The sequence below is a fragment of the Gadus chalcogrammus genome, chromosome 11 (genome assembly GCF_026213295.1).
Source record: "Gadus chalcogrammus isolate NIFS_2021 chromosome 11, NIFS_Gcha_1.0, whole genome shotgun sequence".
Classification (NCBI taxonomy): domain Eukaryota; kingdom Metazoa; phylum Chordata; class Actinopteri; order Gadiformes; family Gadidae; genus Gadus; species Gadus chalcogrammus.
Genome location: NC_079422.1, coordinates 19,351,116 through 19,374,428, shown reverse-complemented (window position 1 = coordinate 19,374,428; position 23,313 = coordinate 19,351,116). Strand labels below are relative to the sequence as shown.

The 23,313-nt window shown below is 46.1% G+C and overlaps 1 protein-coding gene across 1 annotated transcript in view; it reads right to left on the bottom strand.

Annotated features, from left to right (window-relative positions):
• Positions 1 to 19,216, bottom strand: part of LOC130392234 (growth factor receptor-bound protein 10-like) — a 70,157-nt gene extending 50,941 nt beyond the window's left edge. The window contains 3 exon segments of the mRNA XM_056602702.1: positions 506 to 519; positions 5,175 to 5,314; positions 18,988 to 19,216. Coding sequence (XP_056458677.1) covers positions 506 to 519; positions 5,175 to 5,225 — 65 coding nt within the window. The 5' untranslated portion in view covers positions 5,226 to 5,314; positions 18,988 to 19,216.
• Between the last annotated feature and the right edge of the window lie 4,097 nt (positions 19,217 to 23,313).

The following is a 23,313-nucleotide window of genomic DNA, read 5'->3' as shown; positions in this document are numbered from 1 at the left end:
TTCTTGCGCTCAAGAGCTAGGAGACTCTGCCCTGCCTGCAAACGAAAGAGACACTCAAGACCCAACCACTGCTGTGCACGACTTTCCCATATAGACTGAATATATACTTTTTGTTCCATCTTTGTTTTTACTGTAAACCACCACCGGCGATAGAAACACAATCACAGAGCAATCAATCCCAACATTCAACGCAAAACGCCGCCCGTGTTCCCAAAGTGCGGAACGCTTGAATCACGCCAACCGGGGAAGCGGTGGACCCCAGAGAGCCTACTCCCGGTGCAGCGGGGGAACCGGAGCCTGAGAAAGCCCCCCTGCTAGGTCTGCTCCCGGCCTCCAGCGGGGCTGCCCCGGTCTAATTGGTATGGAGCACATCAGACAGCTCCGGCTGCACAGAGCTGGAGCCGGAGAACACAAGAACCCAGAGTACAGACCTGATAACTCCTCCCCTGTCGTTCGTCTCCGGTGCCCGTCTCTCTCGGTGCTCGGGCGGTGGAGATACAATGACTCGATATTGTATTCCTTTGGCTCTCTGCCGTGCTCACTGCCGTATCCAACCCCCCACCCCCCCACCCCCATACATCTGCTGCACCTCCCCCCCCCAACTGCTCCAACTCCATATCAACTAAGCCAACCGCATCCAATTACTATACAACAGTGTCTGGTCCTTAGTGGTCTTTATCGGACCATCCTTGTGCGTCTTAGTGTGTGTGCCAAGGTTTCGGTCGGAGCACAAACTTCACCATCCGACCATCCGGGCAAAACTAGGAAAAGCATGCAAGATAAAATATGTCAAATGATATTCGAAGAATAAATAAAAAATATATTGAAATTATATATATATATATTTTGTTTCCCCCCCCCATCACGTCATTATTTTAGACCAGTGGATTGGACCAATCACAGCAGGGCACGCTGTCTGGAGGTGAGGCTACCAGACTGTGACTGATCCTTCCTCTCAGCCACCCCAAATAACCACGGACGCCCAACAAGTACCAGGGCCACATGGACATGCACGGAGGTCTGCCAGTGTCTGGGGGTCTCTGCATGCGTGTGTGTGTGTGTGTGTGTGTGTGTGTGTGTGTGTGTGTGTGTGTGTGTGTGTGTGTGTGTGTGTGTGTGTGTGCATGTGTTTGTGTGTGTGTCCGTGTGTGTGCGTATGTGTTTTCGTATGCATGCGTGTGTGTGCGTGTGTGAATGTGTGTGTATGTATTTGTGTGTCAGTGTATGTGTGCGTGTGTGAATGCGCGTGTGTGTATGCGTGTGTGTGTGTGTGTGTGTGTATGCGTGTGTGTGTTTGCATTTGTGTATGATTGTATGTGTGTGTGTGTGTGTGTGTGTGTGTGTGTGTGTGTGTGTGTGGTGTGTGTGTGTGTGTGTGTGTGTGTGTGTGTGTGTGTGTGTGTGTGTGTGTGTGTGTGTGTGTGTGCTGTGGGATGGGGAGGACAGGATTGAGCTCCACTAAGCAACTTAATGGTGGCTTTGGTGGCGCAGATACAGTGGGCCTTGAACACAGCACTGTGAGGCTGTCTGACTGCCTGATAAACTTTCACATGCACGCTCATGTACATGCTCATGTGCACGCTCACGATCGCCAGAGCCCCGACAAAAGACCAGAGGCGAGACTTTTAAAAGTGCACCTTGGTCCCTTTGGTGGCACAGAATGAATACATTCAGAGTCAGACCCCAGACAGCCTTTGATCCTCGTATAGGGAATAAGCTGAATGTTAACTTTGAGGATTTCGACCTATAGGAGCGACCTGCTTAGCATAATTCTCAGCCAGTGAGGTTCCCCGGCTATAAGCTTGGTGATAAGGTTAGGGGAGCTTATAGGTTTGAGTCCAGACAGAGGAAAGAAGGAAATAATACTTTGGAAACTAAAAACAAAAGAAGCAGTTCTTGCTTTTAATGTTATTCATAGGTAATTATTCTGTTGTGTGTCGACCAACTCTTTTTCACACTGAAAGGAAATGTAGCCACGCACAGGAACAAACACATACACACACACCTTTCACATTGTTGAAGTTGAACATAGCTAAGAACTGTGGGCCAGGGGTTAGATGGTTGAATGCAACAAAGAGGAAAATGTGGACGGGTTTGACCTCAGACAAGACTTATAGTGGAATATGCCCACGCCCACTCCCAGGGGTCGGATCATGTTTAAACAGATAATGGATGCATGTATCACGTTATGTACTAAACAAATCTACTGAGTATACCATTCACATTACATCTGGTAGAGTGGCAATCTCAAATGATTTCATGCAAATAAATGTCTGTTAAGTCTCTATCTGTTGTCGAATGAGGTAACGTGATGGCGAAGGAGCCAGTGGCCCATTGATGGCAACCCTTGAATTGGCAGAATTGAGAGAGAGAGAGAGAGAGAGAGAGAGAGAGAGAGAGAGAGAGAGAGAGAGAGAGAGAGAGAGAGAGAGAGAGAGAGAGAGAGAGAGAGAGAGAGCATTAGTTACACATGTGCATTACAGTAAACATATGCACTCAGATACATTTTCTGAGTGCATATGAGTGAGTGAGTGAGTGAGTGAGTGAGTGAGTGAGTGAGTGAGTGAGTGAGTGAGTGAGAGAGAGAGAGAGAGAGAGACAGAGAGAGAGAGAGAGAGAGAGAGAGAGAGAGAGAGAGATGAATGTTACGAACTGGCTCTCTGTTGGGATCTAAGGTAATAATTACTGCTTATCCGCAAATGTTTCGCCAAAGAGAAAGAAACCAAAATCGTTAGAGATTGTCGATTTGAACGATCATTCTGAATCCAAAACTAATGCTACATGTCACATAGCATCTGGCAAAAACATTCAAAGAGCTCCAGTTAATCATTTATTATTCATTATAATATTATATAGGTAATGTAATACGACTCACTGTTAGTGACAAGCCCACATGAATGCCATCACGTTGCGGATGTTTACAGGGTAAAAGATTTGTTTGTGGGTTGCATAAGTTAAGCCAGTGCTGTTTTCTGTGGCTACACATCAGCTTGAGGAGATGAGTTACTGTAATGGAGAACAGAAAGGAGCCCTATCTACAGCTGACACTTTCAAAAAGGACGATTCTACACAATTTGTGTAGAATCTTTTATAACTATTAATCTATTTTATGCCACTCTAACTCACTTATGTATGATTTCCGTCCTAGCACTTAATGTACGCAATAATTGTATGTTGTACGTCCTGGCACTTAATGTATGCACTTATTGTATGTTGTCCGTCCTAGCACTTAATGAACGCAATAATTGTATGTTGTACATCCTTGCACTTAATAATAGTACTTAGCATTGTGTAGCATCTTATCCTAGCTATCTTTGTTGAATACAGGGAATTGGTTAACCTAGCGATTGTAAATGCTTGGCACTAGGTTCTATGAACATCCTTACAGTACCAACAGCAATATATTGTTTCTCTTTCTTCTGACACATGTACTAAAAGTGCTTAATGCCCTAAATGTAAATGTAAATGTTTTTACTTTTGGCTGCCTGTCTTTGCTTTGTTTACTAGCCCGACGGCTAGCCTCTGGCAGGTGTTGGGTTCAGACCCCACCTGGCATTGTCCGGTGTGGTGTTGACACGCTCCCCTCGTGTTTACGTAGGTCATACCCTGGTTGTTTTGGTGTCCTCTTACCCCTCCATATATGACCTGCTAGTGTGTGCGTCAGCACCCTAGATTGTACGTAGTGCATGTTAGGAAACACAGCAGGGTTTCACTGGAGCGAGCGCGCATAAATCTCACCTCAGAGACAACCCAGGTTGAATTAAGGTTACATATACTCTCTACGAGTAGATTAACAGCAATGTATATACATACGCTACATATATTCACATGCTCTGTTTAAATATACGTAAATATGCTTTTCCCCCCTAAAAACATACATAATTAATAAAGCAAAGAAAAGGTCACTTTGTAGCTTACAATATTCCTCTTCTGGGCGTATCTCTGCACACACACACACACAGACACACACACACACACACGCACATTGGCTTGTGATGTGCGTTAGAGAAACGCGACACATATGCCGCGAGAAAAGGTGTCTGACAATAAGTGAGACCTACTGCTAGTGCTCTCTCTTTGCGAAAGCCTGTTTCTCTAATCTGATCACGATCCCAGAGACTCTCCCCCCCCCCCCCCCCCCCCCCCCCCTCTCCCTGCTCCGGCCCGCCCCTTGCACACAGAGCGATCGCAGTCTCTCGGCTCAGAGGTGAAAGGCGATGGACGGGGCCATGAACCAAATGATTATCCTAATGGTCACTGCGTCCCTAATCCAGAGGTTTATAGAACCTTTGCTCCACATGGGAGTGTGGATCCCCCCCCCCCCCTCCAAATCGGTTAGCATTACGTGGGGAAAAGTTTGGTAGGACGAAACAGTAAGCATGATTAAGTAATGAGGGTTACAAATGAATTTATGGCTGCACACTAATCACACTGAATTTGACAGAGTCTTAAGCTATTGATGAACCCTAACCCTGAAAGACTGTGGTATTGTCCTATGGTAAGCTTTTCCTTCAATGTTACAGGATATTATAGTCACGTAAAAGAGAGATTACGACGACCATGAGCAAATTCAAGCTTCTGGGACCCAAGTTACCATGAACCTAACGTTAGATTGAAATCTTTTTTTTTGTGGGGATAAGAACTTGGTTTTGCTCAGTCACTGTCTATGAACACTGTCTTTTACGTTTTTGGAAGTGCAAAACTGAAAATAAACCTTCAAGAAACCTTTGAGCCAAGTCGTTTCTTGTTAAATTTGAAAGGATATAAGACACTCAAGTGTCACCTTCTGGAGCTGAAGTCACTTAGGTAATGAAGTTAACCTTGGCATTGGCATTATCTACAGACAGCTTCTTGGAATCTTAAGCCTCATATCCAGCAGCAACAACATAAACACGAATAAACACACAATAAACAAAACGTAAAGGCTTGGTTCCCCCTTCTTAAAGCTGCATTGCGTAACTTTTCTTAAAAAGATATCGGGACTGTAAAGTTAACCTAGAACAAAGTTTGTAAATCCACGAGTCAATCCTTACAAACGATATTAATCGAGTTGATTTCTTCCACAAGATGATATAGGTATAACAATAGCCACTAGGGGATGCTAATGGGACCATTTCCATAGTGCAGGTTTAAAGTAAACACGAACAAAACAGAAAACAGCAGCTCTCTTTTACCTGGTAGTTTGGATGATGCATGAAATAGTCCGGACAGCCGGCCACGGCCATGTTTTCCTCTTAGCAAAGATTTGGTGGGGTTTCTCTTCCCAACCCAGGGTCCCCTTCAACGAGAGATGCAGAGAGAGAGAGCAGCTGATCTGAAACAGAAAGACCAGGAATGGAGGTGAGTGAGGAGGTACAAAAGGAAGTAGGATTTCCTTTCCTTGCCCGGCAGGAGGAGAAACAAGGGACTAAAACCAACGCTGACCCAGCGTTTCGTCCGTTACAACATAGATATGATTGGCTGATCTAATCACTTGCAAGTAGGAGACTTGTTAACCTATTGGGGCCAGGAACCAACAAACACTGACCTAGAAATGCACCGCAGGCGCCCATCGCACTCATTGAGGAACTCAAGAGAGGAGCTCAAGAGAGGAGTCTTTGTTCGACCAAATCTACAGGTTTATATTATGATTACATAATAAGGCCTGAGCAGCAGCCAGTGTTCATTGAAGGCTCCTCACGCCACTTGTTTCATAACTTGTATTAAAGTTGCACTCAGTCAACTTGGACGACAGAGGGTTAGAAACCGGGCGGCGGGGGGACGGCCTGCAAAAGTGTCCTCAAAAATTGATTTTCTTTCCAAGAGATGAGGGAATTGAGGAGTGCTTGAGTTCCCCAATTTGAGCGGAGGGGAATAATGATCCATGACATGAATGCATCTCCCAAACAAAAAGAGCTTGGCATCGTCAAGACCACGACCAATGAATAGGCTTGCTTGTAATGAGCCTCAGTGTGTGTGTGTGTGTGTGTGTGTGTGTGTGTGTGTTTGTGCGGGTGTGTGTCTGACAACGAATAGTGTATCAGACCACCGTGTGTGGGCCGGGGGCCCGCCTGGCATGCGCACACAGCCCGTTATCTACACATTATTTAAAGACACAAAGCGTGTGAACTAAAAATAACAAAACAAATTAACGTCCGCGGCCATGCGTCCCATCATTAGGGAACACAAGAGTAGCTTGCTGGCTAGCTGAAGCGCTGCACTCTCACTAAACTGTACAACAGTAGGGACTTGATGACCACTGGGAGTTGATTGGGCCCCTCTGTTTTCGCTTCGGTTATGTTTGTTTGGGAGTCTTTGTTGGTGACCCTGTAAAAGACAATACACGCTACAACATCTAAACATGCGTTTTACCGCACTAAAACGTGAAATAAGTTTTAAAAGGTGAAACGCCATTACCTGAATCTAATTGTACGATCCGCGTTTGAGGTAATCATGGGGGAAAGCTCAAGCCTTCCGCTGAGGATTACAATGCAGCTAACTTTCACCTTCTTCTGCCGTGGTCACAGTGGGCCATACCAGACACATGGAACAAACACACACACACACACACACACACACACACACACACACACACACACACACACACACACACACACACACACACACACACACACACACACACACACACACACACACAACCATCTTAACCCATACCAGCCAATTCGGCCAAAGCTCATATACGACTCAAGGATGTGTGGGGGGGGGGGATTTGATCCCGGTCAGAGTGCTTTGATTGGATTTCTTCCACATGAACAGTAAACTAAAACTATTAGCCCTTCTATATGGCCAACTGGGGCCATGCCCTATGCAGCTAATGTATAGGGCTGTGGGGTGGGGCAGAGATGTGGCCACAGTAGTAAGGATACCGCATCAGGACTTTTATCTATCTATCAATCTAGCTTTTTTGCTTATCAACAGAAACAATAAGCCTTCTCGCTGAGTTCTGGCAGACGCTAGTTTTAATTTTGGGGTGTGGCCATGTTGCGGTCGAGGCTTTTGCTTTCTCTTGCACAACTTACGCCCACACGGTTCAGTCAAACGTGGCCCGGGGTGGAGTGAGGAGGTTTGATAGATGTTGCCTGGTAGCCCGAAACTGCCAGTAACCAGTTAGCGCAAGCAATATCCGGCGGTTATGCCATCGAGGGATTTTTTTACTTCTCATATTTATTTTATTATTATTATTATTGATTCTTTTGTTGAGATTTGGACTAGGATCCACCATAGCTTTAAGTGACCAACAACCGACTTTAACCTTAAATGAGTTGTTTTATAGTTTGGTTTGCCTTGAAGTCTGCACAGGGATGAACATGAGTGGGTGGACATGAAACACTGAATGTGTTCGATGCTTAATGGTGCGCCACCACCTCCCCCGCACACTTGCCTCATGGGACCAACTCAACAGTTCATAACCTGTTTACTTCTGCAGATCGGTCGGCCCTGGATCCTGTTAACACCTTTCTAAAAAAATCAAAATGCGAGGAACAATCAGCTCGCAGTTTCGGTTTGGGAAGCAAAGCCAACCACGGAGCACAACAGTTTTTATCTAAAATGGAACGATTTTCCATTATTGACGGAAATCCGCGTGTACGCAGAATAGCACATCGCATTTCGTCCAATCAGATTTGCCAATTTAAGAAATGTATTGCAGCCAAGCCGTAGTCCCGTGTAGGCCTACCACATTTTTCGTTGATGTCCCGCATTTTCATTGGCTCTAGTTTTCAAAAGTCAAACCTCTGTCTAACAGACGCTTTTTAAAAAAATCGGGCTTTTATCCAATGCTATCCAATGACAGCGAAGGCTGTCATCTCAGCCAGGGCTGTGTTTGGTGTCAATCACTCTGCCAAACGTGGGTGAGGCGCAGGTGAACCTGTCATCGTCTTGGCTGCCTGCTACGCTATTCACCCCCCGGGGCATTAGTCACCACGAATGTCAAAAGCGATGCAGATTTAGGGGGGATACGTTGGAAACGACCACAAATAACTGACTTGTTTAACCTAGATACACGTTTATATCAAAATGTGAGACTACCTCCCAGCATCAGTATATTATCCAGAACATTGTCCCACACAAACAGGCTCTTCGTCCCAAATCTGGTTTGTTGGTTTGTGTTCACCTTCTGTGATCGCAAACGTGAATATCTGGATGGTCTCACGAGGCTAAACCCACCCAACCTACTCTCTTGAAATGTGGTTGCAGCATCAGCATCAGCTCCTGTGACGCAAGATCCCCATCTGATCTGCATCAATCCACCTGAGATCTGCAGCAAGCCACTTATATCACCATCTCGACTTCTCAAAAGTCACCTCGAAGGCAAACTGATGGAGCGAGGCTTTCGATCAAAAACGTCTCAACAACTTGTGTCAAACCCACGCTGTGCAGACAGCAGGGGATTTCAGGGTGGAAGGGTGCCAAGGATGCAACATAACAATAAGAACAAGAACAAGGAAATAAAACAGTTAAGTAGGTAATTTTGGGATACACAACACCTGCAAAACTTCTCGTCTTAGAGGGAAGGTAAACCCCAATATAACCTTATTCGGTTGAAAGCAAATCCATTTGGGTCCCTTGAAGTTCTGGTAAAAACATATCTTTTGTTGTCTAAAATGTACAATGTCCTCAAACGGGGGACTTTCTCTGTAGAACTCAAGAAGTCTGCTACTAACAGCTAAATAAATCATTATCCAGAGTGCAGTTTTATATCGGTCGCAAAAGGCCCTCCAACGCTTTCCATATGGAACCCAAAGTGTCCGTTCTCCTAAAACCTCCACGACTGTCACAACAACAGTCCAATTCACTTAACCATTACAGCACCGCCTTCCCCAGACCAACAAACACTACAGCCCAGCAGAAAGAGGTAAACAGTAAATGGGGGTAAGAGGTTGGGGGGGGGGGGGGGGGGGGGGGGGGCGGAGCCCGAGGCCGCCAGGGTTAACCGGCTAGCCTGGGGTTAAGCCGCACGTTGAGGGGCCAGCTTTAACATGTCCAGGTGATCAACGCCGCAGTCGGATCAAAGGTCCGCCCAAAGGATTGGGGAAAAGCAAGCTATTTAAAGTAAAGCCTGATTGGGGTGGGGTGGGGGGGTATGGATCGGCCCGGGGTGGAAGCAAAGGTGGATGGTCTGAGACGTATGCCGGATGCAGACGAGGCGATTGATCCAATTTAGAAACCTGAGAGACCACAGACTTAATGATGGATTATGATCAATTTAACTGTTTTGATTGTTGAGTGCGGGGAAGGAAACGATTCTGCCAACACAGCACACAACCACACATTGACAGATTCCAAACCACAACAACCCAGTCCTGATTTTCAAAACCGGAAATCTCTCGGGATCAAAACTTTAGTGGGGGGACTTTAGTGTAAACGAACATGTAGGACGATGGTCAGGAGGAACTAGCTATGCTAGCTTTTTTAATCTTATTTTCCGGAAAACGTTTACATTTTTAGACTTCGAATTGGTGAGGCACTGATCGGTGAAAACATACCTCACATCACAGCATAATCTGCCAAAAAAATATCAGTAGAATCATCAACAAATCTGGGCTTTGCTGACCAGTCGGTTGAGGGAAATTGGGCACAAAATCTGCTAATTTGCGTGTACCCAGCATTCAACCGCTAGGGAGACCCGGCTTTTACAAATAAAAATGAGGTGTCAGATAAAAACACCGGAGACTCGCATATTTCTAAAGTGTCTCATCATGTGGTGGTGGCAGTAACTCTAAACCATACAGGGAACACACATCGTGCATAAGACCAGAATATGCAGTGATGCAGACACATCAGTAGGAGTACAGCAGAAATGGTCTTTTGCATGTATTAAATCCTGCCTGGTCGCCGCTTAGTTTTTCACAGTTGGAGCTACGGTCTTTTAAAATTGACTTGCAGCCTCCGTGTGCTAACTTGCTTGCAATCAGGTTACTTGCGCAGCAAAACATCCTAACTTGCTTACAATGTTCTTCTGCTCCACAGCTTTGTACTCAACAACTTATGTTATTGTTATATCTTTCCCCAGTGTCCCAACAACCTTTTGGAATGCTAATTATACCTTAAACAAATCACACATTGAAACGGTTTGATATTACAATGCCAGCATGTCACTGAATAAATTATCATATTGCTGTTAATATCTTTTCTCACTCTACAAGGAAACACAAAACAGACATCTGTGCGGGTACAGTCGCAAAATAGTGTTTTATGATTTTCACATTTCAAAAACAGACACAGCTAGAGTCCTTATACGAAGTGAGTTTAACAGAGGAAGCCCTTCTGCAAACCAGCTTGGAAGCAAGGCTTCTAGCATTTAGCTGTTCTGTCCAGCACTGTGGGAAGAAAATTTGTAAAAGAATGATGCATGTATATATTCTAATGAAACGGGTCCCTGAATGAATCCAAAACAACCTTAGTTCTCTTTGATATTATCATAGTAATCTTTGATATTAACAATTTAAGGTAAGTAAATGAGGATATGAAATCTAATTGGGTATTATATTAAACTTCAATAGTCAATGTGAACGGAAAAAAACAGAGAAAGGAACACAAATACTCTGTGTTTGTGTGTGTGTGTGTGTATTGGTTTCTGCATTTGCATATGTAGGGGTGTGCATGTGTGTCTCTGCTTGTGCATGAGTGGGTGTGTGTGTGTGTGTGTGTGTGTGTGTGTGTGTGTGTGTGTGTGTGTGTGTGTGTGTGTGTGTGTGTGTAAGTGTGTGTGTTTGAGTGTACACTCCCACACGAGTCCCACTTACTCCTGAGCACGGGAAATCCCTGATTGTGTGTGCTGGCAATCCAATCCCTTTTGTTTCAACAGATACATCTTCCCCTCGTTCTGCTTAGCTTTGCTTCCTACTTCCTCCTCCGTCAGGTAAAGACAGACGCCTGTTAGCCGCTGGCTCCAGTAGGAAGACGTGTCAAACGGGCCTGAGGTTAAAGCTACCATGGCTCCCAGAGGGGGAGTGATGGAGAGAGAGAGAAAGGGGAGGAAAGGAGAGCACTGGTGCACTAAGAGACCAGCATGTCGGAGTAATAAAGACAGAGAAATTGAATGCGTATTTTTGAATTCCCATCTTTCCCACCGTATTTTTTCCGTTAATGTCATTTTCCCCTCGTATATATCCCCTAGTATATACATACACACCCCTTCTCTGTGTGTCTTCCACACACTGCTATCCCCCTCAAAAGCTGTCCCTCTGGTGAAACACCCAGACCCCCACCCGTCCCCTCCCACTCCTCCCAGTCCCCCCCCCCACACTCCAAAGCTCAGACAACGTCTTAATTCCAAAGATGGCACGCATCCAACCCACTGAAGTGAGGGAGGCGACCACGGTTCACCCCCTCCTCAACAGGCGGTTCACCCCCTCTTAAGCAGGCGGCCAGAGGGGGGGGGGTCAATAATTGCACTGTACGTTCACCCTATGCCTTTGAACGAGGGTATTTAGCGCAGCGGGGGGGAGTGATGAAGTTACAAAGCCACACCAGCGGGCTGCCTTATATATGTATACTGTGGATGGGGGAAGAGGGGGGGGGGAGTCTGGTCTCCCTTCCCATTCCCTGCTCCTCTTCGCGAACCCGCTCCCGGTGAGTCAACGGCGGAGACGCTCGCTCTATTTTTAAACACGCAGGTGGTGGATTCATTTTGACAACAACATCAGCAGCACCAATGTTTTTATGAGATGTCTGATTCGGAGCTGTCGGGGCTCACTGGGAACTGATAAAGACAGAAGCAGACAAAGGGGGTTAGCGTGTGACAGCTCTCTGTCACCATGCCAGAGTATATAATGAGGTGGCTGTTCCAGTTGTGCTGTAAAACAACTTCACTTAACAATGTAACTAAACGTGCAACAACACCAACTGTGACTGGCAGGAACATTCTGCGACGGAGCTGTCTCGCGGTGCTCTTAGAGACATGTTAGTGGTGCGTTAGTGCGTGCCTCCGTTTGTGTTTGTGCATTCATGCGTCTGTGTGCATGATCATGCATTACTGTGCATGGCTGCAGCATTGTTTTGACGACTACCACCACTACATAGAACAGAAGAGAGAGAGACGAGAGAGAGAGAGGAGAGAGAGATGATGAGAGTGAGAGACTAGAGAGAGGTGACGAGAGAGAGAGGAGAGAAGAGAGAGAGAGAGAGAGAGAGAGAGAGAGAGAGAGAGAGAGAGAGAAAGATGACTAGAGAGAGAGAGATGAATAAATATAGAGAGAGAGATGAATAGAGAGAGAGACAGAGACAGAGAGGGAGAGAGACATGAATAGAGAGATGACGGGGGGATGACCAGAGAGAGGGATGACAGAGAGAGAGAGAGAGAGATGACTATAGAGAGAGAGAGATGACCATAGAGAGACAGAGAAAGAGAGGGAGAGAGAGATGGCTAGAGAGAGAGTGAGAGAGAGAGAGGGATGACTAGAGAGAGAGATGTCTAGAGAGAGAAAGAGAGGAAGATGACTAGAGAGAGAGAGAGAGAGAGAGAGAGAGAGATGATTAGAGAGAGAGATGACTAAATAGAGAGAGAGATGAATAGAGAGAGACAGAGACAGAGAGGGAGAGAGAGAGACATGAATAGAGAGATGAAGAGAGGGATGACCAGAGAGAGAGAGAGATGACTATAGAGAGAGAGATGACCAGAGAGAGACAGAGAAAGAGAGGGAGAGAGAGAGAGAGAGAGAGAGATGGCGAGAGAGAAAGTGAGAGAGAGAGGGATGACTAGAGAGAGAGAGAGAGAGAGAGAGAGAGAGATGACTAGAGATGGATCACAAGAGAGATGACGAGAGGGAGAGAGAGAGCGAGAGGGAGAGAGAGACAGAGCATCTCTGTCCTCTGATTAGATTGTGGTCTGGTCACTGTTCACTGGATACGTCTCTCTGTCACACATGTTGATTATTCATTAATTGTCAGCCTGCTTTCTTCACGATCAACAGCGTAGAGCGGGAGCGGGGGGGGGGGGCTGTAAGAGAGGGCCTGGTGTCCCACCGGGGCAGGGGGTGAGGGGGGGGGGGGGGGGGGGGGGGGCGACAGGGTGGGGAGGGGAGGCTGAATGGCAGCAGTCTCCCAGAGAAAGCCCCTCTTTGGAAACGTGGCCAGTGCCTAATTGGATGAGGATTTCATTGGTGGCTGCTTGAGAACTTCTCTTACGCAACGGGCAAGATAAACGACCCAGGGCCTTTTGATTGGCTGCCGTGGCGCTTGATCAACAGTTGACCACCACGGGTGGTAGAGGGAGGGGTGGGGGGGGCTTTGTTTAGAGGGATGGGCCTCCGATCTCATAGGACAATACTGGTCTGGTGATAAAACCATCATACCCCTCTCTCCTGGCTACACTAAACAGAGCCAATATGAATTGTCAATGTCAAAACCACTTTGTTGTGCCCGTTCTGCCTACTTTGGGCTGATAATCCATGATACACCAGTGTGATTTCTTTGGTTGTGGTTTTGAATTTGATTGAATGGGAAATGTCAAATATGTGTGTTTTACTTTGGGTTTGGGTTGGTGTACTGCTTAGTTTTAAATCTCTTTTGGAGAGAAGATAAAGAAGGGTTATGAATGTATAAAAAAAGCACGATGTGAGACAATGCTGAAATTCCGGGGCAGAATAAAAGGCCTGTATTGTTCTGACATTTCTCTCGCCCGGCCAAACATTTCTGCGGAGAACAGAAAGGCCCCTCTTTCTTCTCTGTTTGGGTACATCCACCAGAACCTACTCGCCACGCTGTGGTTCGATCTGACATCGCTGATCCCAGCAGGAGCGGGGAAAGACCGACACGAAGAGACAGAACTTAGGATCGCAAATTGAGATTGAGGGAATGAGAAGGAGACAGGGAGAGACAGATGGGGAGGGCACGGGGCAGGTGGAGAGACCGGATCAAGATGTGATATGAGGGATACGTTTTTCATGTTTTTCTTGGAGGGAGGGGGGCCTTTGTATTTGTATTCAGGGCAGGGTTCCACTCCAGAGTGTTGCCCTTTTCCCAAATTTAAATTCTAGACTTTTCCCCGAACATTTCTTCCCAAACTGATTGTTTTTCTCTACTTGACAGATCTGGAAGAGAACAGTGCGTTTTTGTTGCAATGATCTTAAATGAATGGATGAATGAATAGAGCATTCACAAGCTGGTCTTGGGAGTACCAAGAAAAAGCCTCGGTCAAGTTTCTTCTGGACTTAATTCTTAATTCATTCAATGGCTCTATTCGGTAGCCTTCCTCATCGAGTTAGCCCGAGGTAACGAGGTGATCCCTCCCGTCGTCTCTGCCTTTTCAGCCCGTTCATCTGCAGAGGATACGAGTCCATCCACGTTCAACTGTGTTTGTCTCTTTGCTTTTATTTCATTTGACAACCTCTTCCAAGTGGGCCTATCTCTTCTCTCCTATCTGCAAAACTACTTTATCCCCTTTCTGCTATACACATGAATATCATCTGAACCTGAAGCCTGTCCATGAGAGAGCAGGGGGAGAGGTTCTACCAAATCCCACAGCCTTTGTCACTCTTGTTTCTCTCAATCACGTACATCCCTAAATGTTACTTTTGTATGGTTTCAAGAAATGCAATAATTACACCGTGCAGCCCTTAAATTGAATAAGAACGGTGGCCCGGATATCACAACAAACAAAACAATGTTCTGGTTTTGAATAATATGGCAAACATCCGTTTCTTCTTTTTTCTTATCAATTATTTGATATTTTTTAGGCCATTGTCAACTTCTTGACATTTTTATTACATGAGCATGCAACCAGACTTTTTGAAGACTGTCACCCAAACGCCCATATAGGTTTGGGCGTTTGGGTGACGCCCAAAACAGTGTGTTTCATAACTTTCCTAACGCCTATTGTGTACCCAGACACGCCTACCGCCCCAGCCGTTGAGCTTCCTGCTTATCTAAGGCAACGGTCCTGCCTCTCGCATGTCCGTTAAGGTTTATTATCTTTTTTACATATTTTCATTTTTTTCTGCAGCCACACTTGGCCCAGTGCCAGACATTGAGAGACTCAATCTACCGTACAAACAAGAATTGCATCACACGCGGGTCACATGTACGAGGCGGTGGGAATTCGGGTCGCTACACGCCTGTATTTACCGTATGATTTTTTTTTTTTTCTAAGGAGAATAACACGGTTCCTAGAAGAGAAACCTCCAAATTGTGACGGCTCGACACAGTTCTTGTTTTTGCCTGTCCTCCCTTTTTGGCAAACGTTTCCAAGACATGAACATGGCCAGGTTGTTATGAATTATGGCTTTATAATGCAGGACATAAAACCATGACAGATGGATCAGAGTATCTAAATAACATTTTTGCAACATTTTTTTAACTGTCAGAAATATAAATTGGTGGTTCTGAGATCGTGCTCAGCAAAACATTTGATTTGAGTGCATTGATACTCTTTAGTTCTGCTTTAAATACACCTAGTACAATCTAAATAGTTGAATAGGATGTTATACAATTTCTTTATCCACAGAAATAATATTCAATGACTAGGAGTGAACATGCATATACTCTGTTGACGTGTATTTAAAACAACATTCATGCGTTGAAAAACACAATTTTGACTCTCTTGAATGAAGCAAGGAAAGAAATGCGCCAACTAACTATTCCAGTGGCATGAAGCTGCTTGGTTTACCTTTCATCTGGGCCTAACTTCGCTTGAGCATATAGACGATGTCAACCTTGTTCAGGCCAGGTGAGGAGTCAGCCGACACATGAATGCAAAGTGCAGGCTATCAGCGGCAGGCGAGGGTTAACGCTGTCGGGTTTGGCCGACAGTGCACGGGGCCAAGCATTACCAGTGGCATGACTGGTGGCTGACGCAAGGCTCAAAGGAATGCTGTGTGTCCACGAGCAACACAGATGGCTGCTCCAGTATCTCCACTATCACTACCAGCAGCTGGGACAACTTTGGCCCTGTACGCACAACCCAACCACCTACATGACCCCAAGGTTAAAGCTTGAGCTAGCTTACACGTTCTACAACCGAGCTGAGCAGCCAACAGGAAACACATCACGGCACCACGACGAAGGGGGAAGGAACTGCGATGCGAAATGCATGCCAATGCCGACCTAATCCATGTAGCGATTAGTGTTGGCTCGTTCGTTCGTGAACCGGTTCGAATGACCGAGTCTTTAGGACGAACGAACTGAACCGGTTCGTCTCTCTCGTTCGTTCGGTCGTCTCGTTCCCCATTCGATTCACCGGAAACTTGACTGAACGAACGAACGAGTTTCCGGTAGCACTAACTCCACTGAGTCTGACTGACTCAACTGAGAACCGTGCAATGGCGTGCATTCCATGATGCGATTCACCGTTACCGGAAACTAGGCTGAATCGCGAACGACTCCTCCAAGTTCAGTCGAGTTTCCGGTGAATCGATTCACCGGAAACTCAACTGAACTTGGAGAAGTCGTTCACGAATCGTAAGTTCGTTCAGCCTGGTTTCCGGTAGCGGTAAATCGCATCATGGAATGGACCCCATTGCACGGTTCTCAGCTGAGTCAGTCAGACTCAGTGGAGTTAGTGCTACCGGAAACTCGACTGAACGAACGAACGAACGAACGAACGAACGAACGAACGAACGAACGATTCGCGAACGACTCCTCGTGGCGAACTGAATCACGCGAACTGGGTCACGGAAACGAATCATTGAATCCACCACTAGTAGCGATTGCAATGCCCGGCGACGGTGATGATCTCAAACGGCGCAGCGACGATAGAGCGGGAGACGGACGCAGGCATCTCGACGGAACAGGGCGGGCCGAGGCGCTACATTCTATGATCGCTGCCGTGTCGGTGACGCACAGATTCTCTGATTGAGGGGTCAGCGGGGTAGCGGGTCGGCGACTGAATCCTGGCTCAGTTGCTTCCAAGTCGACGCAGCGCAATGACCACGCAGACGCTTTGACGCAGTCGTGAACCTGTTTCGGTTTTGTGTCAGGTATTAGTGAGCTGACCAATCACAGCCCTTGCTACAAGTTTAGAACTTTCGGAACGCGTGGAGTGCATTTGCATAACCGCGATCTGATTGGCCGACGGATCCGCCGCTACCCACAATGCATTTCCCGAGCGCCCCATGCAAAGTCAATGAGATCCGTCGACGGAAGGAGGTAGTGTGAACAAGCCCTGAGCCTTTACGGTTCGTGCCACGCGTTTAACGCAGCAGCTTCTCTTCTGCTTTCTGTGCCGTTGTTGTTGGCAGCCCCGTGGGGCCCCGTGGGGCCCCTGTAGGGCGGCTATTGGGCCCCTGTCATGTCCCGTCCTGCCTGTTCACATTGAGCATGCACTTGACACAGCAAGGTGGTAGTTTGGGGTTGATGGCTCCCATCACGAGGGGTTGATGTGACAACGAAATTATACATGAGGATTATAATGGTGTGTGGGGTGAGGCTCGTTAGAGGGAGAGTGATTGATGACTGGAAAGTGTCTAACCCTTCCCCGGTGTCCTTGAGAGTTTGCTTCTTAGAAACATTTAATTGGTTATTTGAGGTGGATTTCATGCCACGGATTCCATGCCAAAGAATTTAGGTATATTGCATTGATAACACAACGCACAGACACAACCTTGTAGTGTGATAACGCAGCTATGCAGGAACACAGCAATTTACTTGCATGTCCCAGACAAAAACGATATACTGAAATATAATGTTTCAGCCATCCTCTCAATACTTCAGAGGCCTAGATAGCAAACGTATGGATTCAAACACCAAGAGGAATCGCAGCATTATTAAAGGAATTGGTACATGGCATTTGGAAAATTCTTCCTAAATCACAAAAAAACACACAAAACGCAGCACTAAGAAGCCAAAGTCAAAGTGTCTACTCTTTAAAATATACCGTTCTACTTCGAGCCATTATACAGAGGTTGAGTGATACCATTAAAAAGCAAAGCAACTATCCACATAACTCACGGGGGGCGTCCCAGGGGACTGTTTCAAAGTGTACATCAGAGTCGATGGAGTCGGCTATTGCATCACTCTACAGAAAGATTTGTGTTTCAGGATGATTGTTACATAATATTAGTCTGATATCAAGCATGAGCTTGCCTATCTGGTTCCCAGGCTAACCAAACGTTGGCCTAACATTTATAATTTGTACTTCTTCACTAGCTACAATTCAAATGGTAAATCGAAACAATAATACAGAATGACATTATGTTTTGAAGCCAGTGAACCATATAGGCCCAAGAAAGACATCAATAAGCCTTAAATATATATACTGATTCTGTCATTTGTCAGTGCTAAGTGCAGCGTAATACCTGCAGCATGACTTCGTAGGCCAAACAAGTAGGCCTGGGAAAACGCCTCTCTCTCTCTCACTCTGTCCTGCACTCTCTCTCCTTCTCTCTCTCTCCCATTTTCTGTCCCCACCCCCAAAGCAAACGCTGCCAGAGGGATAAGACGAGCCGAGACCGGTGAAACTCACAGAATGGGGGTGCAGGCTGCTCAGCACAGAGCATGGAAACGTGTCTTATAATGATATTATTACGCACAAAAAAAGTTCAGTCCAGTAAAGGGTAGTTGTATAACACGATCACACTGTGCATGCGGTTGGGGGGTGCAGGGCGTTACTCAAGTGCGACTTGAATAAAAACGCTATATAAGGAAAGGTGCGTAGAAAGAAACGCACGATGGGCTTATCAGAAAACACACACACACACACACGGGACAAGCTGGGTCCATCGCGGAAGCCGTGCAGTACAAGTGTCCCGTTAAGGTCCAAAAAGCAACATCAAACCTCAAAACTTGTTCTCACTTCCACTATAATCCCCCGTGTGCGCTGACAGAGAAGACTGGCGTGGTTGAACCCCCAACAGGCGCTGTTACGCGCAGTGCGCACACACACGTGTTCGCCCGTGGACCAGCGTTGTCATCACAACACCACATTCACGCGCAGTGAACGGGTGAATGTGATGTTGTGTGCGAGGTCGATGACTACACTACACTTGAATACGCCCCACCTTACTTTGGAACACATAAAACAGTAATAATCACGTTACAAAGCCCACTCACCTTCCACGCAGGATCAGTGAGAGCGGTACATGGAGAGAGGCGTGGTGGTTGGGTGGGGGGAACCTAAAGATAGGACTGAATGAGACGCGCTACACGTCGCCGGTCGTTCTGTGTCCCGTCCCTCAGGCCACGGTGGTCCAAGGTCCCCAAGTGGAGAGCAGGCGGAAGACGAAGTAGTGGTGAAGACCTCAGACGGCTCATCTCATCCACCGGGGAGGACACGCACACACACACACACACACACACCACACAACCAACGCGCAGCAGGCAGCTCCTCCCCCTCATGCCATGTAGCCACGCCCTCGTGTAGAGACCCCCCGCAGCCCGCCCCACTACCGACTCCCTCCTCTCCCACAACACACACATCAACACACGCACCCACCCGAGAGTCCTCCTCCTCCTCCTTCGCACCCCGCCCCCCCCGGGCGCTTCCTCCCCTCTCTTATGTCCAAAACATGCCGTGGAAACGTGGTGGTTTTGGGGTAAACAGAGTAAGATTGAGACAAACGAATCCGTTTTATTATATTTAACTCAATATATATATATTTTTTACCTTAAACCTTATAGCCCCAGATATATCAAATATTGTAGAATAACCTTTGTTATATATAGCCTATTGTTTGATCTAAACAATCATAATAATAATGATGATAGAGTAATAGTAGTAGTAGTAATAGTAGTGTTGTTAAATATTGTTTGAAAAAAAGGAAGAAAGTATGCTTCATTAACTTTATACATTGTGTTGTCTACGGTTGGACACAGGTGGGATGACCTTAGCGCCGTCCAAAATACGACACTGATTGCGTCATTGTGGTCAAAACGCGACCGTGCAGACTCAGTCACGAGCAGCACAAGACTGCCATAGCCGTCGGGCCGGACGCGGGATTGCGCCACCAGCCACTCCACTGTCGAGAGATACAATGACGCTGTGGATGTTTTGTTATTTTGGTTTAATAAGTGGAAGATCGTGAATAGGTTGTTGGTTGTTGTTATTTCTATCAATGTATTTTTTTCCACATCACATCACTATCCACTACTACTGCGTGCTATACTGTTACTACTACTTCTACCTATACTAGCCTATTACTTCTAGCTATACTACTACTAGTAATAGGCTACTACTACTACTAATTAGGCCTACACTACCTCTCTAGGCCTACTTCTACTACAACTACTTGACAATTTCTCCAGCTTATGCAGAGCATTTGCATTTCTGTGGAGGTTTAATAGATCACTTTCCCTCGGTCTGTCACTGAGCAGCAGCTTTTCCTGTCGCCTCAGTTAGCGCAGATGTCTTAAGAAGCTTTCTGGCACACAGTGACACCAGGAACCCACAACGTTCATTAAGGCTTCTGAAGAATATCACAGATTTCGAAAATTAACCCTTCGTTTGTACCTTGGTTACCGCGTTCTCAGGCGTATATGTGCATATTTTGGACTGGACTTTTTAGAGCATGCTTCAACTATACTGTGGGGAAACTTCTGGGGATAAACTTCTTTACTCCAACTGGACAGAAACCAGAATGTGTGAACGGGCGGAGTTACGCAGCGTTTCCGGTTTTTGCTGCAGAGATTTTCTTTCGTAGAGAAATTCATTCGCGAGTGCAAGATGGAGGTTTCAGAAGACGGTTTTAATCCTGACGTTTTAATCACCAGTCATTTTGCAAATCTGAGGTTAATGATCAGTCATTAGGCCTACTCTTTTGTCTTTTGTGGTACTGCCGGTCAGTTTGTTTCCAGTAGTGATTCATTATGTATCAGGCAGCTACAACCCCTCCCCCCCAACCCCAGTATCAAAATTTGGCTAAACTAATTGAAATGAAAGAAGTGATAAGTGAAACGCAGAGATTTGTGCTTGTCTGCCATCAGACTTTAGGAACTAATTTAGTCTGATTTGTGAGATAAGGCTTTGGAGAGATCAGTTTGAGTTACATGGGTTTAGTCAGGTGAAAGAAGAAGAGACTTTTGATTAAGGGATATCCGTTTCAGTTACACGTTTCAGATATTGCTTTGCTTTCCTCAAAAAACATTTATGCACTTTGTCGGAAATTGCAGTACGATACATCGGAAAAGTAACAATTCCTAACCTTCTCTCAGCCTGATTATATAGGTCTGAACAAATATAGTTGCTCTATAGGCACAGAGGTTTAATAGTCAAACAGGTGTAGCTGATCCCGTTTTAGTATGGGTCTGTAGGCAGTGCCCACCTATAATGACACTGTGATTAACCAGTTGGGTGGAGGAGACTCGTGGTGGTTGTGAAGGGAGCCAGTCCCCTCCACCTATAGGGAGGTGTCTCAGTTAGCGCTGCAGTCAAAGTAAAAGCGCACTCGAACGACCCTTCCGGACAGATAGCAGTGGGTGGGCTCAGGACACAACACCACTGTGACCCTGCAGAAGAGAGGCCTGTGCCATTTTCCATACTGGCTGTTAGATATACCAGACAGGGTTCACTAGGCCCTTCTAACACGCCGTTGATAACACCCTAGGAGTTGATAGGTCAAGAAGTCATCCATTGGGCTGGGGCAAGTGTGTAGGTGTGTGTATCTGTAGGTGTGGGTGTGGGTGTAGGTGTAGGTGTGTGTGTGTGTGTGTCTGGATAAGAGCAAAAAAAGAAACGTCGCTTCTGACCTTAAAACCTGCCCCTTTGCCCCCTTCACCCCTGACGCATAGAAAATGACACACACCAACTCACACACAAATGCGCATGCATGCATTCACGGACGTACACACACCCACAAACACAGGATGCATCACACACACAGGCTGTTTCGCAGGCGCCTGACAGAATGCCTTCTTCTTGTAGCCTAGGTGACACCACCATCATCATCTCCTCATCCTCGTCACTGTGCGAGGAAACACAATCCATCCTTCACAGAAGCCATGGATCTGAACAACAACTTTCCTTTCCGTTGTTTCTCAATCTCACCGGATTAGAGGCGGTGTGCTACTGTGTGGTATCTCTGGTGAGGCGGACACATTCTGCCCTGGAACGCAACAAGAAAACATTATTTATTATTTGTTTCGACCAATCATGTTGCCGGAGGTGGGAATCTGAAAGCACGCAATTGGAAAACGCAAACTCTGCCGTCAGTGATAAACTGTAAAAAAAGTGTCAGTAAATGTTGACTGAGGGAGATTTTTCTTGCCCTCTGGGGTGCTAAGGTCAGGGGGTTGTCATAAAGTATGGCCGGTTAAGCCCTTGGAGGCTGTGCCTTTGATAGGGGCTATACGAATACAAGTTCATTGACTTCAACTTAATTCAATTGGCCACAGTAGAAATCCCATTCTGAAAGCTTCAACCGCTCGCTCAAATGAGTTTTCTTCGGTACAAATCTCTGCTGCGAAACATGAAACAAGGCGTAAATTTGCCCCTTGAGGTTTTTGGTTTCCGGCCCAGGCTCTTTGCCGTCACAACCTACAAGTTCTGCTATATCACAGGACTGCTGGATCCATTTTAGTACGAACCGGATGATCACACCTCGTTTGCATTATTCATATTTTACAGTTGTTTATTATGAATATGATAATAATGTCGCAATTTGAAGTCTTCCAATGTTGATTGAGCATGTTGATGAACTGTCTCGATAGAAATGAGAGGGAACAGATCGAAATGAAAAACGAGAACAGTTTGGGATTGGGAGAGGCGGCCCCAGAGCCAGCGCGGAAGACATATTTGAGCTGTTCTGTGGCATGCCGTTCTGGTAACTCTGGATTTAGATGTTCTTTTGGCTACCAATATGGTTACAATGGTTTGGAACCCGTACAAAGACTCGGGATGCACTTTACATAACACACACACCCACGGCAACACGTAAACACATATACACACAGAACCCTTCCATGTGCGCCCATGTCCTCCAGTGACCTTAAAATACGGATCAGGACTTCAGGAGTCTCAAGGAAAGACACAACATGCATCCGTCATTTTTTTGTAAACAGCTGTGCAGTTTACAAATGCACTCCAGAAGATTCCACAAGACTGGCTCGTGTAAATAATATTAAAGTGGATCACATCATGTCAAAACTCCCTATTAAACTCCCTAAATTAATTTAGACAACATTTAAGTCATCCGAAACGCAAATCACTCCATAAATTGAGTGCAAGCATCTGTAGTAAAACACTACATGATATCCATAACACTTAAGAGAGTTTGTGAACTGGAAGTCCTGCTTGTGTGAAAATCTTATCAAGCAACCTATGTTGTCATTTACGCTATCCAAGTACTACTTGCAACATAAAGCCTTCAAGATAATCTGTTGGGGTGTGTGTGTGTGTGTGTGTGTGTGTCAGCATGGACTCTAGGCCAGTTTCAGGCTCTGTGG